The sequence below is a fragment of the Rhinoderma darwinii genome, chromosome 3, assembly GCF_050947455.1.
Source record: "Rhinoderma darwinii isolate aRhiDar2 chromosome 3, aRhiDar2.hap1, whole genome shotgun sequence".
In the NCBI taxonomy this organism is placed as follows: Eukaryota; Metazoa; Chordata; class Amphibia; order Anura; family Rhinodermatidae; genus Rhinoderma; species Rhinoderma darwinii.
The window spans coordinates 152,962,089-152,976,551 of NC_134689.1; the positions used below are offsets into that span (position 1 = coordinate 152,962,089).

The 14,463-nt window shown below is 42.2% G+C and overlaps 1 protein-coding gene across 1 annotated transcript in view; it reads left to right on the top strand.

Annotated features, from left to right (window-relative positions):
- The first annotated feature begins 371 nt into the window (after positions 1-371).
- GNS (glucosamine (N-acetyl)-6-sulfatase) overlaps positions 372-14,463 on the top strand; it is a 34,538-nt gene continuing 20,446 nt past the window's right edge. Inside the window, exons 1-4 of the mRNA XM_075856896.1 lie at positions 372-652; positions 3,571-3,630; positions 4,549-4,752; positions 6,964-7,029. Coding sequence (XP_075713011.1) covers positions 503-652; positions 3,571-3,630; positions 4,549-4,752; positions 6,964-7,029 — 480 coding nt within the window. The 5' untranslated portion in view covers positions 372-502. The remainder of the gene's footprint in view (positions 653-3,570; positions 3,631-4,548; positions 4,753-6,963; positions 7,030-14,463) is intronic.

Genomic DNA, 14,463 nt, shown 5'->3' on the forward strand with positions numbered 1-14,463 from the left:
AAACCACACCCACTATTTTATGTGTAACCTGGCCGATATTTGGGGATGGGAAAGGTGGAAACCCTAACGATAGCCAATAATAAATGCAGACACAACCCGTCATGGACTTAACAGGTTTCTCTACATCCCATTGATTAGTGAACATTAGCACATTGAGGTAAAAAATCACAACAAAGCAAAGACTTGAAATGCGAAAGGAATATTTATTAGAACCTTATGCTGCCACATGATCAAAGCAAAAACTGCTACCTACAGAAAAAACATTCGCGCTTACGCATCAACACAGCAGCAGCGACACGGCGCCAGGTGCGACAGACGTGACACGCCCCCTGTGCTGCCCCGCCCCTGCAGGCTCCTCCCTTCCTGTTGTGATCAGGCATGTGACTGGAGAGAGCAGCTGACCCGCTCCGCTCTACTTCCTCTTTGTATACGATCCGTGAAGCCATGAAATAACCGGCGGAGGCTGCTATTCGTGTCAGTGTAGCGGAGCTCCCGGAGGACGATGTGTAGTCGCGGCTCATCTCCTGCATGGTACTGGCTGCTGCTGCTTCATGTGGGGCTTCTGTGCCCAGCGCTTGTGCTAGGGGGATCCCGGAGACCGAATGTAGTGTTGATCCTGACAGATGACCAGGATGTGTCCCTGGGTGGCATGGTAACTATACAGTATAAGATATATGTGTGTAAACGGGATATATACAAAGTACTTGGTGTACATGTGTGCTACACTATACCACAATTATACAGTGAGCGTACATGACATGTACATATAGTATACATACATTATACTTCGCACCTACATAAATAACGTATACATCTTCTATAAAGACCGAACACCTTCAGAAGATCGCCCTGATTCCATGTGTTCTTCCCATATAGCACTCCAGTGACACGTGAATTTTTGTGGCTGTGTCTGAAGACACTTCCTAGTCACCTGCTCAGTCTTTATATAATCCCTATTGGTGTCTTCACTGGTCCTTATAAAGGTAAAACATTGAATCTAGCTGGTAGTGTCAGGGTGAGATGTACATTTACGTGGACTGATCTGTGAAATCCGTTGTGGCTCCTGTAAAAACAGAAGCTTAGACTCCAGTGTGAACAGAACTTACTTGTGTTTTTTATTTTTTTTCGCAGTATGATCGTAAAACACCGGTCAGTACATCCTATTCAGTTTGCATCGCTGATCAGGTCTCCCGTGATCAGGTTTTTTTTAAGATTGAGTGTCTGATGGGAAAAAACGGTTTCTGTTCACATAAACAACGTATTAATATAGTAACTAGATTATTTTCGGTACATCCCAAATTCTTTCACTTTGCTTTGTGATGTTGCCCAAGTATAACATCTGTACAGCCCCTACCCTGTTCCTAGCCATGACTTTACTTCTTACTCTGTAGTCTGTTTTTCTTTGTGTCTCTAATCTAGGCTGGCAGCTTTTAAAGAACGTTAGTATAAAAGTGCCTCTTTTAGTGACAGCACTGAGTCCCATAGATCTACTGTGTATATGGACAGTTATTGACTCTGCCCAGGGAAGGTTTCAGCAGCTTTGGACCTGGCACCTAAGCACTGAAGCTGCTAGGGATAAAGTTCCTGAAGGCTTCCCCTGCTTTATTGGCGCTTGGGTCGACACAATCTTCTGGGACAGCGATGAGGGGAGGATCTGCGTCCAGTACTGTGACCACCGAGAACGAGACGATCCTACACTAGGCTTTTTTTACAAGAAGTTGCAGGGGAAACGGGCCTAGCCCCAGATATTTGGGGAGGGGAAGAGGGCTGTATGGAGATGTATGCCTATACAGTGGGATACATTTCAGCCTTCCGTCAGGTGTATATGTCGGGAGACCTCCTCACGTATATACCTCTGACGGAAGGCTCAAAATGTGATGTGAACAGAGTTTTAATAACTTTGGCTTCCAGTGTGAACATCAGGCGCTGTTGCATTAAAAAATCTGCCCCTGTGTGTCTAGGTCAGCAGGTACCATCTTCATTTTACTGTATAACGCACTTCATATTTTTTACAATAGTTTTTTTTATGAAGAGAACTTTTCTGTAATCTGCGACGCTCGTCCTTCAGTGCAGGTTGAGTAGTTTGGGAATGTTTATTATCCCTGTCAGATTAAGGCCATACACTAGAGACTTTTGGATTTCCGAAACAGCCGATTTAAACCATTTTCTGTCGGCGCCTTTTTTCGTGACCAGAATGAGCGTGACAGATCCTGACTGAAGACCGCCACAGATCAAAGCAGAGATCGATCGGCGATTTTTAGTTTGTAATTCTGGCGTTGTTGTCGAAAATGACAACCTTCACAGACCAACCATGAACAATAAGTTGTTGAAAAAGCTGCCGTCTGAAATCCTAATGTGTGGAGTGACTATACGTAGCTTCTGGTACATCATAAGGTCTTCTATATTTAGCAAATACAGAGAAATGAAACTACAGAACTAGCTATACGCCGGCCACCTAATTCCTGTTCTCTCGGTTCCTCATAACTAGCTGCAGTGTTTCTCACCGCTAAAGTCCAAAAGCCATTTGTGTAAACATTTCTTGGCCAAAGTAAACATTAGATTATGTAATAAATCATTGATTGTGTCCTATAAGAATGTGTAGAGAAATAATTGTCTTTTACTGTGAACCTAAAAGCGTCTACACTTCTGAAGCTGTATTATGCCCAACTATTTCTGTTTTTTAGCATAAAGAGGGGATTTGGTTACATAGTTGCAAGCAATGCAACAAACATTAATATGTAAGGCCTCGTTCACATCAGTGTTGGGCTCCGTTTGGGGTTTCCGTTCATCTATTCCGTCAGAGGAACCGCTAAACGCAAACTATAGTTTCCGTTTGCATTACCATTGATTTTAATGGTAATGCTTCCGTTGAAGTTGGTTTCCGTCAGTTTTTTTGCAGAAACAATAGCGCAGTCGACTATTTTGAACTCGAGGATCCTTTTTATTAAAATTCTGGTAGATCTTACATAGACAGACTAGATATTCATTTTTTTGACGTTTCCACATGGGGTTTGCCACTTAGTGGAATGCCCTTAGGTATGCTGTGATGAAACGGAGAGGTTTCTAGTGTCACACGGTTGCCTAGGCTGCCAGGGCACCCGATCTCCCGGTGCCAGAATTCAGGGAGAATAAGCTTTTCACGTAACTGGAGCTACGCTGTAAGGTGGTCATAGATGGGAAGACTTAACCTGCCCAGAGTGCTCTTAACTTTGGAACCCTGGTTCGTAAAGGGGCATACACTCAAAAATATTTGCAAGCATGGTAATACGTTAAAAAAAAAAAAAAAAATTCCCAATGTTACAAATATCATATCACATAATAATTTATTTATTGGTTGATTTAAATGTCTACCATTGTGATAGTTACAGTAACATACAGTATGTGCCAGAACGACTTGCAAATAATTTTTTTTGCGCTGATATAGTCCTGTAGATCAGATAGTCTTACATCATGAAAATTGTTAATTTCTGGTTAAAAACATTTTTGTTTGTGTCTTATTTTAATAGCTACCATTTACGCAAACCAGAAATGTCCTAAGTGTTCTTCTACTGTTTTTTTTTTTTACTTTAGACTCCATTAAAGAAGACAAAAGCACTGATCGCCGATCTTGGTGTTACTTTTACCAATGCAGTAAGTAAAGTTTTGTTCCGCTTTAGAATTGTATTGAAACATGTGATGCACATACAAAAGAAAACAAGTCACAAACTACCGTTATCCAAAACCAGATTAGAAATGGTGCCTGTCACGCACATTACACCAGTTTTGTGGTCTGATGGTAAACACAGCGTGGCAGGGAATTCCGTAGAGCTATGGTTTGCATATATTATACCGATTTAGGACAAACAATCCAAAAGCAGTGGATGTCTTTATAGACATTTAGTGATTCATTTTCTAGCAGCACCCCCACTAATACTTGATGTGCTGATCTATTCAAAAATATCTTTAAGAATGGATGTGTACAAATTAGGGATACCCACTTTCTATTTGTGTATGTGATTGCTATAAGCTATTTGAAATATAAGAACTGACAACTTAAGGTCCTTTTACACGGCCCAACGTGGGCCGTGTAAACGAGCGCCGATCAACGAGACAGCTCGTTGATCAGCTCTCGACTTTTCCTCTCACAAGGAGATCTGTATGGGGACGAGCGCTCGTTACTACGATTTACATAGGGAGATGTGCTTCTGACAGCGTTAATAATTTTTGCCATTTTGAACCATGTAATCAGCCGATGAACTAACGTTTTCGCGTTTATCGGTTGATCGTGCTGTTTACACAGGGCAATTATCGGGAACCAGCGCTCTGTGAGCGCGCGTTTGCCTGATAATTGGCAGGAGTAAAAGGGCCCTTAAACCTCTGGAGAAGCAAAGATGATGTATTTAATACACTTGCCTTCCTGTTTGGAGAATTTGGCCTGATAACCTAATGAATAGAAGACAACTTAAGACACTAGCGGTTTAGATTGATCCAACAAGACAACCGTTAGTACTCCAGAATTACAGATATGCTGGTGTGGATGCTTTGAAAACTTTCAATTTTTGTTTGCAGTATGTTGGCAGTGCCCTATGCTGTCCAAGCAGAGCCAGTATTCTGTCTGGCCGATATCCACATAACCATCACGTTGTCAACAACACAATAGAAGGAAACTGCAGTAGTAAAGCCTGGCAGAAGACGCAAGAGCCATACACCTTCCCTGCTCTACTCCATTCTATTGGTTACCAGACCTTCTTTGCTGGAAAGTACTTAAATCAGGTACTATCTGTATACTGTCAGGAGTGTAGTACTTTACCGGGAAAACGTGTTATGAAGCGGCATTTAACAATATTTAGTCATTTATAACTATTTATATTGTACCAACCTGATTTTGTTTTTATCCAACCTGATATGTTTTTATGAAGAGGTGAGCAGAAGCTTAGACAGAGGGGCCGCTGTGGATGTAGTGTTTTTGGACTTTGCAAAGGCATTTGACACTGTCCCTCATAGACGCCTAATGGGTAAATTAAGGACTATAGGTTTAGAAAGTATAGTTTGTAATTGGATTGAGAATTGGCTCGAGGACCGTATCCAGACAGTTGTGGTCAATGATTCCTACTCTGAATGGTCCCTGGTTATAAATGGTGTACCCCAGGGTTCAGTGCTGGGACCACTATTATTCAACTTATTTATTAATGATATAGAGGATGGGATTAATAGCACTATTTCTATTTTTGCAGATGACACCAAGCTATGTAGTATTGTTCAGTCTATGGAAGATGTTCATGAATTGCAAGCGGATTTAAACAAACTGAGTGTTTGGGCGTCCACTTGGCAAATTAAGTTTAATGTAGATAAATGTAAAGTTATGCATCTGGGTACCAAAAACCTGCATGGATCATATGTCCTAGGGGGAGCTACACTGGGGGAGTCACTTGTTGAGAAGGATCTGGGTGTACTTGTAAATCATAAACTAAATAACAGCATGCAGTGTCAATCAGCTGCTTCAAAAGCCAGCAAAATATTGTCGTGTATCAAAAGAGGCATGGACTCGCGAGACAGGGATGTAATATTACCACTTTACAAAGCATTAGTGAGGCCTCATCTAGAATATGCAGTTCAGTTCTGGGCTCCAGTTCATAGAAAGGATGCCCTGGAGTTGGAAAAAATACAAAGAAGAGCAACGAAGCTAATAAGGGGCATGGAGAATCTAAGTTATGAGGAAAGATTAAAAGAATTAAACCTATTTAGCCTTGAAAAAAGACCACTAAGGGGGGACATGTTTAATTTATATTAATGGCACATACAAAAAATATGGTGAAATCCTGTTCCATGTAAAACCCCCTCAAAAAACAAGGGGGCACTCCCTCCGTCTGAAGAAAAAAAAAGGTTTAATCTGCAGAGGCGACAAGCCTTCTTTACTGTGAGAACTGTGAATCTATGGAATAGCCTACCGCAGGAGCTGTCACAGCAGGGACAGTAGATGGCTTTAAAAAAGGCTTAGATAATTTCCTATAACGAAACAATATTAGCTCCTATGTCAATGTGTAGAAATTTTTTCTCTTCCCTTTTCTCATCCCTTGGTTGAACTTGATGGACATGTGTTTTTTTTCAACCGTACTATGTAACTATGTACCTTCTAAACATTGTTTCATGTTCCTAGAAAATAAAGGATTGTACACCAGCTCAGTTTACAGAAGTAAAGCAATAAAATAGACTGAATCGCTTCCTTAATTTAGGGATTGATGTTGCTGCCTTACTACACTAAAGATGTAGAGCACTTAGTCCAGCTCTAACCAGGACAATATCTCTCCTTGTCATAGTCACAAAGTGTAAAAAAAATGTATTCGCGGTGTTCCAAAGAAATTGATCTAGATTGTGTGTGTGTGTGTGCGTGCGCGCGCGCGCGTCGATGTGTTTGTCAGTGAAAGGAAAATTTGGATTACGAACCACCGTGGAGTGACTGCTATGAAGAAATACATTTTGTGTGTGGAGCAGTCTATCGTTTTAGCTCATCCTTTTTATATTAGATTCACTTGTAATAGGAAACTTGTCATAACCCCTTTAACCCTACACTCTTTTGGCTGCCTTAGAGACAACCCCTCATCCAGTCTGGATGATCAGCTGATTGCACCGGCCCTTGCTCTTGGCACCCCCGCAATCCGCTTGTTTTGCCAGGGGTACCCGCGGCCAGCCAGGGAAATGTATTACATGGGGGCTTCAGATGAAATGCAATTATGGCTCAAATCCTCCAGAACAAGAGCCTTTCGTACAGAGCAGCTCTCCATTCCGGCTCATAAACAGGGTGCAGAGCAGGGCACCACCCTCTATGATGTCGATATGTCTTAATAGGGCATATGGACACGAGTTGTCTTCATGAGACATCACCTTTTAAGTGATGAAGTGGATTTGAAAGGAATTGTGATGTGCAATTGTGGTTTTTATCTTTTTTACATGTTCTAATGTATCACTGTTTTTAATGTTATAAAGTATGGAGCAGAAGATGCGGGTGGAATCAGCCATATACCTCCTGGATGGAGCTACTGGTTTGCTTTGGTGAGTAACATTTAAGCAGCTAACAGTAATGCCTCATTGTTAATATTTCCAGAGCATCGAACATATCTAAATACTCTGCAGTTGAATGATCGGATTCCGCCTCAGTTGGTAAAGGAAATGATTTGGGTTGTAGATTTATTTTGGGAAATTCCTTACAGTGCAGTTCCCTAATATTTTAATGTGGCTCAAGCCTGAGCTTGCATTTGAGTGGGAACTGTCTTAACCCCTTCCTGCTCCTGGACGTACTATTACGTCATGGCAGCTGTATCGTTCGCGCTCCATGACGTAATAGTACGTCTGAGTTTCGGCCGTCCTCCCGACACATACAGGAGCTGTGACGCTGCTGTCTTGTTCAGCAGCTGTTACAGCTCCTACAGCGGCGACCGATCGCTGTGTCCCCGCTGATTAACCCCTTAAAAGCCGCGTTCTATAGAGATCGCGGCTTTTTAGGGGTTAAGCTGCCATCGCCGGCCTGCTACACGATAGCGGCCGGTGATGGTGACTATGGCAACCAAACAATGGCGTCCGGCTATGGCGTCCGGCTATGCCAATGGGTCCTGACAACGTGAGTGAGTAGCTGACAGTTCTAATACACTGCATGTAGTGCAGTGTATTAGAATAGCGATCAGGGCCTCCTGCCCTCAAGTCCCCTAGTGGGACAAAGTACTAAAGTTAAAAAAAAGATGTGTAAAAATAAGAAAATTAAAGATTTAAAAGGGAAAAAGGGGGATTTTTACTTTTATCAGTCATTTATTATTAATAAAAATATATAAACAAACAAATAAACTATACATAATTGGTATCGCCGCGTCCGTAACGGCCTGAACTACAAAATTATTTCGTTATTTATCCCGCACGGTGAACGCCGTAAAAGAAAATAATAATAAACCGTCCCAGAATCACAATTGTTTGGTCACTTCACCTCCCAAAAAATGGAATAAAAAGAGATCAAAAAGTCGCATGTACCGAAAAATGGTACTGATGGAAACTACAGTTCGTTACGCAAAAAATAAGTCCTCGGATGACTTTATTGATTGAAAAATAAAAAAGTTCTGGCTCTCAGAATAAGGTAACACAAAAAGTGAATGATTGTTTACAAAACGTATTTTATTGTGCAAACGCCATAAGACATAAAAAAAAACTATAAACATCGTATCGCCCCGCAGAATAAAGTGAATGTCATTTATAGCGCACGGTGAACGCTGTAAAAAAACAATAGTAGAATTGCTGTTTTTTAGTCACCATGCCACCTAAAAATAGAATAAAAACTGATCAAAAAGCCGCATGCACCCCAAGAAAACTACAATGGATTCCTCAAGGGGTCTAGTTTCCAAATTGGGGTCACTTTTGGGGGGTTCCCAATGTTTTGGCACCACAAGACCTCTTCAAACCGGACATGGTGCCTAATAAAAAAGAGGCCTCAAAATTCTCTAGGTGCTCCTTTGCTTCTGAGGCCGGTGCTTCAGTCCATTACCGCACTAGGGCCACATGTGGGATATTTCTCAAAACTGCAGAATCTGGGCAATAAGTACTAAGTTGCGTTTCTCTGATAAATCCTTTTGTGTTATAAAAAAAATGGTATAAAGAGGATTTTCTGACAAAAAAAAAATGTAAATTTCACCTCTTCTTTGCTCTAAATTTCTGTGAAACACCTAAAGGGTTCATAAACTTTCTAAATGCTGTTGTGAATACTTTGAGGGGTCTAGTTTCTAAAATGGGGTATTTGATAGGGGTTTCTAATATATGGGCCCCTCAAAGCAACTTCAGAACTGAACTGTAACCTAAAAAAATAAATGAATGAGGCAATACTTCGCTTCTTACATTATACTGATAATGAGCCGTGCCCACCCCGAGATGACTCCAGTTTTGACCGTTTGTATAAACGGAGACCCCTATTAGACCGTTCCAGTGCCCAGTTTTCCCAAGCATACACCCCAAGAAGTGTATTTCTATTGATGAGTCCCTGGTACATTTTAAAGGGAGGGTTCAATTCCGTGAGTACCTGCCGGGTAAGAGGGCAAGGTATGGCGTGAAGATGTATAAGCTGTGAGAGTGCATCAGGGTATACCTACAGGTTTAGGATATATGAAGGAAAGGCCACCCCCAAACCAGACTGCATCCTGGACTACAATAGGTACATGGGAGGGATGGACTTGTAAGATCAAGCCCTGAAGCCCTACAGCGCCATGCGGTGTGGTATAAGAAGCTGGCCGTGCACATCATACAGATGGCTTTGTACAAGGCGTACGTGCTACGTCGATGTGCAGGCCAGACGGGAACTTTCCTGGAATTTCAACAGGTGATTATCAAGAACCTAATCTTTAGGGACCAAGAAGGGGGGGCACCCAGTACTTCTGGAAGCGGGGCCACACGCATCGTACCAGGGCGGCAACACTTTCCAGGAGAAGTTCCCCAAACTGGCAAGAAGGGAAAAAGTCAAGAGGTGCAAAGTCTGCTATAAGAGGGGGATAAGGGAGGACACAATATATCAATGTGACACGTGTCCCGAATAACCAGAGCTCTGTATGAAAGAGTATTTTAAAATTTATCATACCTCCCTTGGTTTATAATTTACCCCAATTTTACTTACCCTGATGCACTCCGCACAGCTTATCCCTCTGAGCCCTGCTGTGTGCCCAGGCAGCTGATAACAGCCACATGTAGGGTATTGCCATACCCGGGAGAACCCACATTACAGTTTATGGGGTGTAGGTCTCCGGTCAAAATGCTCACTACACCTCTAGATGAATGCCTTAAGGGTGTAGTTTTTAAAACGGGGTCACTTGTTGCTGGTTTCTGCTGTACTGGTACCTCAGGGGCTTCTGCATACATGACTTCGCACTAGAAAATCCCCAGTAGGCCAAATGGTGGTCCTTTCCTTCTGAGCCCTCCCATGGGCCCAAACGGCAGTTTATCACCACAAATGGGGTATTGCGGCACTCAGAACAAATTGCGCAACAGAATGGGGTATTTTGTTTCTTGTGAAAATAAGAAATTTTCAGCCAAAACTACATATTTGAAAAAAATAATTTTGTTTTCATTCCCAGCCCAATTCAAATAAGTTCTGTGAAAAAACTATGGGGTGAAAATGGTCACAACACCCATAAATGAATTCCTTGAGGGGTGTAGTTTCCAAAATGGGGTCATTTGTGGTTTGGTTTCTATTGCTTTGATACCTCTGGGGCTCTGCAAATGCGACATGGCACCCGAAAACCAAACCAGCAAAATCTGTACTCCAAAGAACACACAGCGCTCCTTCCCTTCTGAGGCCTCCCATGGGCCCAAACGGCAGTTTATTGCCACAAATGGGGTATTGCTGCACTCAGGAGAAATTGGGCAACAAAATTGAGTATTTTGTTCCCTGTGAAAATAAGAAATTTTGATAAAAAATTACATCTTATTGGAAAAAATTTCATTTTTTTTTTAAATGTCACAGCCCAATTAAAATAGGTGCTGTGAAAAAACTGTGGTCAAAATGCTAACAACCATAAATGAATTCCTTGAGGGGTGTAGTTTCCAAAATGGGGTCAGTTTTGGTGGGTTTCCATTGGTTTGATACCTCTGAGGCTCTGCAAATGCGACATGGCACCCGAAAACCAATCCAGCAAAATCTGGACTCCAACAAACATATAGCGCTCCTTTCCTTCTGAGCCCTCCCATGGGCCCAAACGGCAGTTTATCACCACAAATGGGGTATTGCCACACTAAGGACAAATTGGGCAACAAAATGGGGAATTTTGTTCCCTGTGAAAATAAGAAATTTTGATCACAAATGACATTTTATTGGAAAAAATGAAATTTTTTTCATTTCAGAGCCCAATTCAAATACGTGCTGTGAAAAAACTGTGCTGTCAAAATGGTAACAACAACCATAAATGAATTCCTTGAGGGGTGTAGTTTCCAAAATGGGGTCACTATTGGGGGATTCCTACTGTTTTGGCACCTCAACACCTCTTCAAACCTGGCATGCTGCCTAAAATATATTCTAATAAAAAAGAGGATTTAAAATGCACTAGGTGCTTCTTTGCTTCTAGGGCTTGTGTTTTAGTCCACGAGCGCAGTAGGGCCACATGTGGGACATTTCTAAAAACTGCAGAATCTGGACAATGCATATTTAGTAGTGTTTCTCTGGTAAAACCTTCTGTGTTACAGAAAAAAAAAATGAATACAATTGAAATTCAGCAAGAAAAATGAAATTTGCAAATTTCATCTCCACTTTGCTTTAATTCCTGTGAAATGCCTGAAGGGTTAAAAAACGTTCTAAATGCTGTTTTGAATACTTTGAGGGGTCTAGTTTTTAAAATGGGGTGTTTTATCAGGGTTTCTAATACATAGGCCCCACAAAGCCACTTCAGAACTCAAGAGGTACCATAAAAAAAAGGCTTTTGAAATTTTCTTCAAAATATGAGAAATTGCTGTTTATGTTCTAAGCCTTGTAACGTCCAAGAAAAATAAAAGAATGTTCAAAAAATGATGCCAATCTAAAGTAGACATATGGGAAATGTGAACTAGTAACTATTTTGGGTGGTTGATAAGTATGTGTTCTATAAAAAAACTTTTGAGTATCGTGCACGGGATAATTAATAGGACCTGTGCACAATACTCTCTGGCCATCATACGGTTTCCACGGAAACTGTATCGCCCAGCATGCAGAAGCGTCCCCACGCCCAATGTGCGATCGGGTGGGTGAGCACAAGTGTAAGTACACGTTAAAAGTTGTCTGAGACTTTAAGAAAATAATCTGGCTACAGGATTTGTTATACGAAAAAAAAAAAAGCAGATCTCTCCTATTAAATCCAGTGCTGATGCTCTGGTGGTCCCCAACGGTCTTTGTTTATTTTCCTACAGCTATGACGTGCATCCACGTGATCACTGCAGCCGTTCACTGACCTCAGTGGTGATACTGGCTGTAGCGGTCACGTAGATGTTCGGCACTTTATCACCGCAGGGAAATAAACAAAGATCAGTTTATAACTTTTTCTTGCAAGCAGATTCATTTCTTGGGTCTCCACTTTTGTAGCCAGAATTTTGAGCCCTTGCAAACTGCATTTGTGTCTCTCTCTCCCTCGCCCTCTCTTCATCGGTCTGCGGTCTTACTTTTGTGCTCTAGAGCTTAAGGAGCAGCCATTTAATTTAACCTTTGACATCGAGCATGTCTGTAAGGTTAGGGCAGTATTTCACAACCAGGAATAGAGTAGTTATAGTGGTTTCTTCTTGGTAAATTGGTTGGGTGTAAATTACTGGGTTAGGCTGAATTCAGACGACCGTAGTATACGTTCGTGTGACGGCTGTTGACACTGCCATTGTTTCAACGGACCGTGTGAATGGTCCGTTGAAAAAAATAGAACAAGTCCTATTTTCTTCTGTTTTCGCAGATCCCTTGATAGACTCAAGTCTATGGGGATCCGTGAAAACGGGACACGCACGTGTGCAACTCGGACACGTGAATCTGAAATTGGGGTAAGTAAAACTTTACTGAATATAGAATTAAGGGCTAGTTCACACTGAGGTTTTTTTTTTAATGCAGAAACTGCACCAAAAACCGTCTGACATCGCCTCCCATTGATTTCAATGGGGGGGGGGGGGCGCGAAGGAGTTTTTTTGTTTTTTTTCCTGCGAATGGAAAAAGACTCGTGAGGTAAAAAAAAGTGATGTGCTTTTTCTTTCTGCAGTTCTATCTGACCTCCCATTGAAATCAATGCGAGGCAGAGAAAGCGTTTTTTGCCCGCGTCGCTCAATGTAAAATGAAAATCAGGGCAAAATCTTCCTCAAATTGCTGAAGGAATTTTGAGGCCGATTTTTCTGCCTGCAAAAGAACTGTGTGAGCATACCCTTAGGCTGGGTTCACACGACCACATTAACGTCCGTAATGGACGGACGGATTTCGGCCGGAAGTCCCGGACCGAACTCAGTGCAGGGAGCCGGGCTCCTAGCATCATAGTTATGTACGATGCTAGGAGTCCCTGCCTCTCCGTGGAACTACTGTCCCGTACTGAAAACATGATTACAGTACAGGACAGTTGTCCTGCAGAGAGGCAGGGACTCCTAGCATCGTACATAACTATGATGCTAGGAGCCCGGCTCCCTGCACTGTGTTCGGTCCGGTATTTGCGGCCGAAATACGTCCATCAATTACGGACGTAATTAGTGTGTGTGCACATACCCTTAGTTCGAAAACTATACCAAGCACCGTTTTGTTCTACATGCTAGTTACAGGTTCTACAAAGTAAGGGTATGTTCACACGGCAGCGTCCGTAACGGCTGAAATTACGGGGATGTTTTCAGGAGGAAACATCCCCGTAATTTCAGCCGTAACGGCATGTGCAGGCGCTTGAACGCCGCGTCCATTACGGACGTAATTGGCGCTGCTTTTCATTGGAGTCAATGAATAACGGCTCCAATTACGCCCAAAGAAGTGACAGGTCACTTCTTTGACGCGGGCGTCTATTTACGCGCCATCATTTGACAGCGGCGCGTAAATTACGCCTCGTGTGAACAGACAAACGTCAGCCCATTGCTTTCAATGGGCAGATGTTTGTCAACGCTATCGAGGCGCATTTTTCGGACGTAATTCGGGGCAAAAACGCCCGAATTACGTCCGTAATTAGTGCGTGTGAACATACCCTTAGTGATTGAATGCTCGAAAATAGTAAAGTCTTTACTAAAAAAAAAAAAGTCCATGAAGAAAAAGCGTCTCCAGTGGGCTCGCCAGCATGATGAAAGGCGATTTTTGTCATGGAAGCGATGGACCACAGCTTGTTTGCTGTACCATCAATGAAAGGATTCCACCGGAGTGTTTGCAGCATATATTTAAACATCCCCCTGGGTTCCTGGTGTGTGGGGCGGGAGGCTTTCTCATACAACGAGTTGGCCACATTCAGTTCATCTCTGGAATGATGAAGCCACGCAAGAAAACAAAACTGATGGAGAGCATCATTCGTGTGTGGTACCAGAAATCTCCTCTCAAGTGATTCAACATTTTGTTGATCCCATGTCCAACAGGGTCAAGGAGGAGATGAAGCAAAAAGATTTCACTAAATCTCCGTGAGCAATGTTCTATGTGGTTTTTTGTTTTGTTTGGTGTGAGCCGAGATCTGCAGGTTTTATACGGAGTTCTGACATTTTCATACAAATACTCTTTCTTGATGATTACATTTTGTTTATGTAACAATGAGACTGCAATTACACACATTGCTGGATTTTGGGTGTTACAGCAAGAAAATCGTCAGATTTGCATATATATATGCCTCAACGTGCTAAACTTTTTTTTTTTTTTCACACCTGTGTATCTTGTAAAGTTGCTTAAAGGGAACCTGCCAGTGGCTTTATGCTGGCCTCTCTGACATGTGGGACAAACCTCTGAAATCAACGTGTCTGTCACTACTTTATGCTGCCCTCAAAGAGGATAGTCTGAACTCACTGACTGCTTCCTTT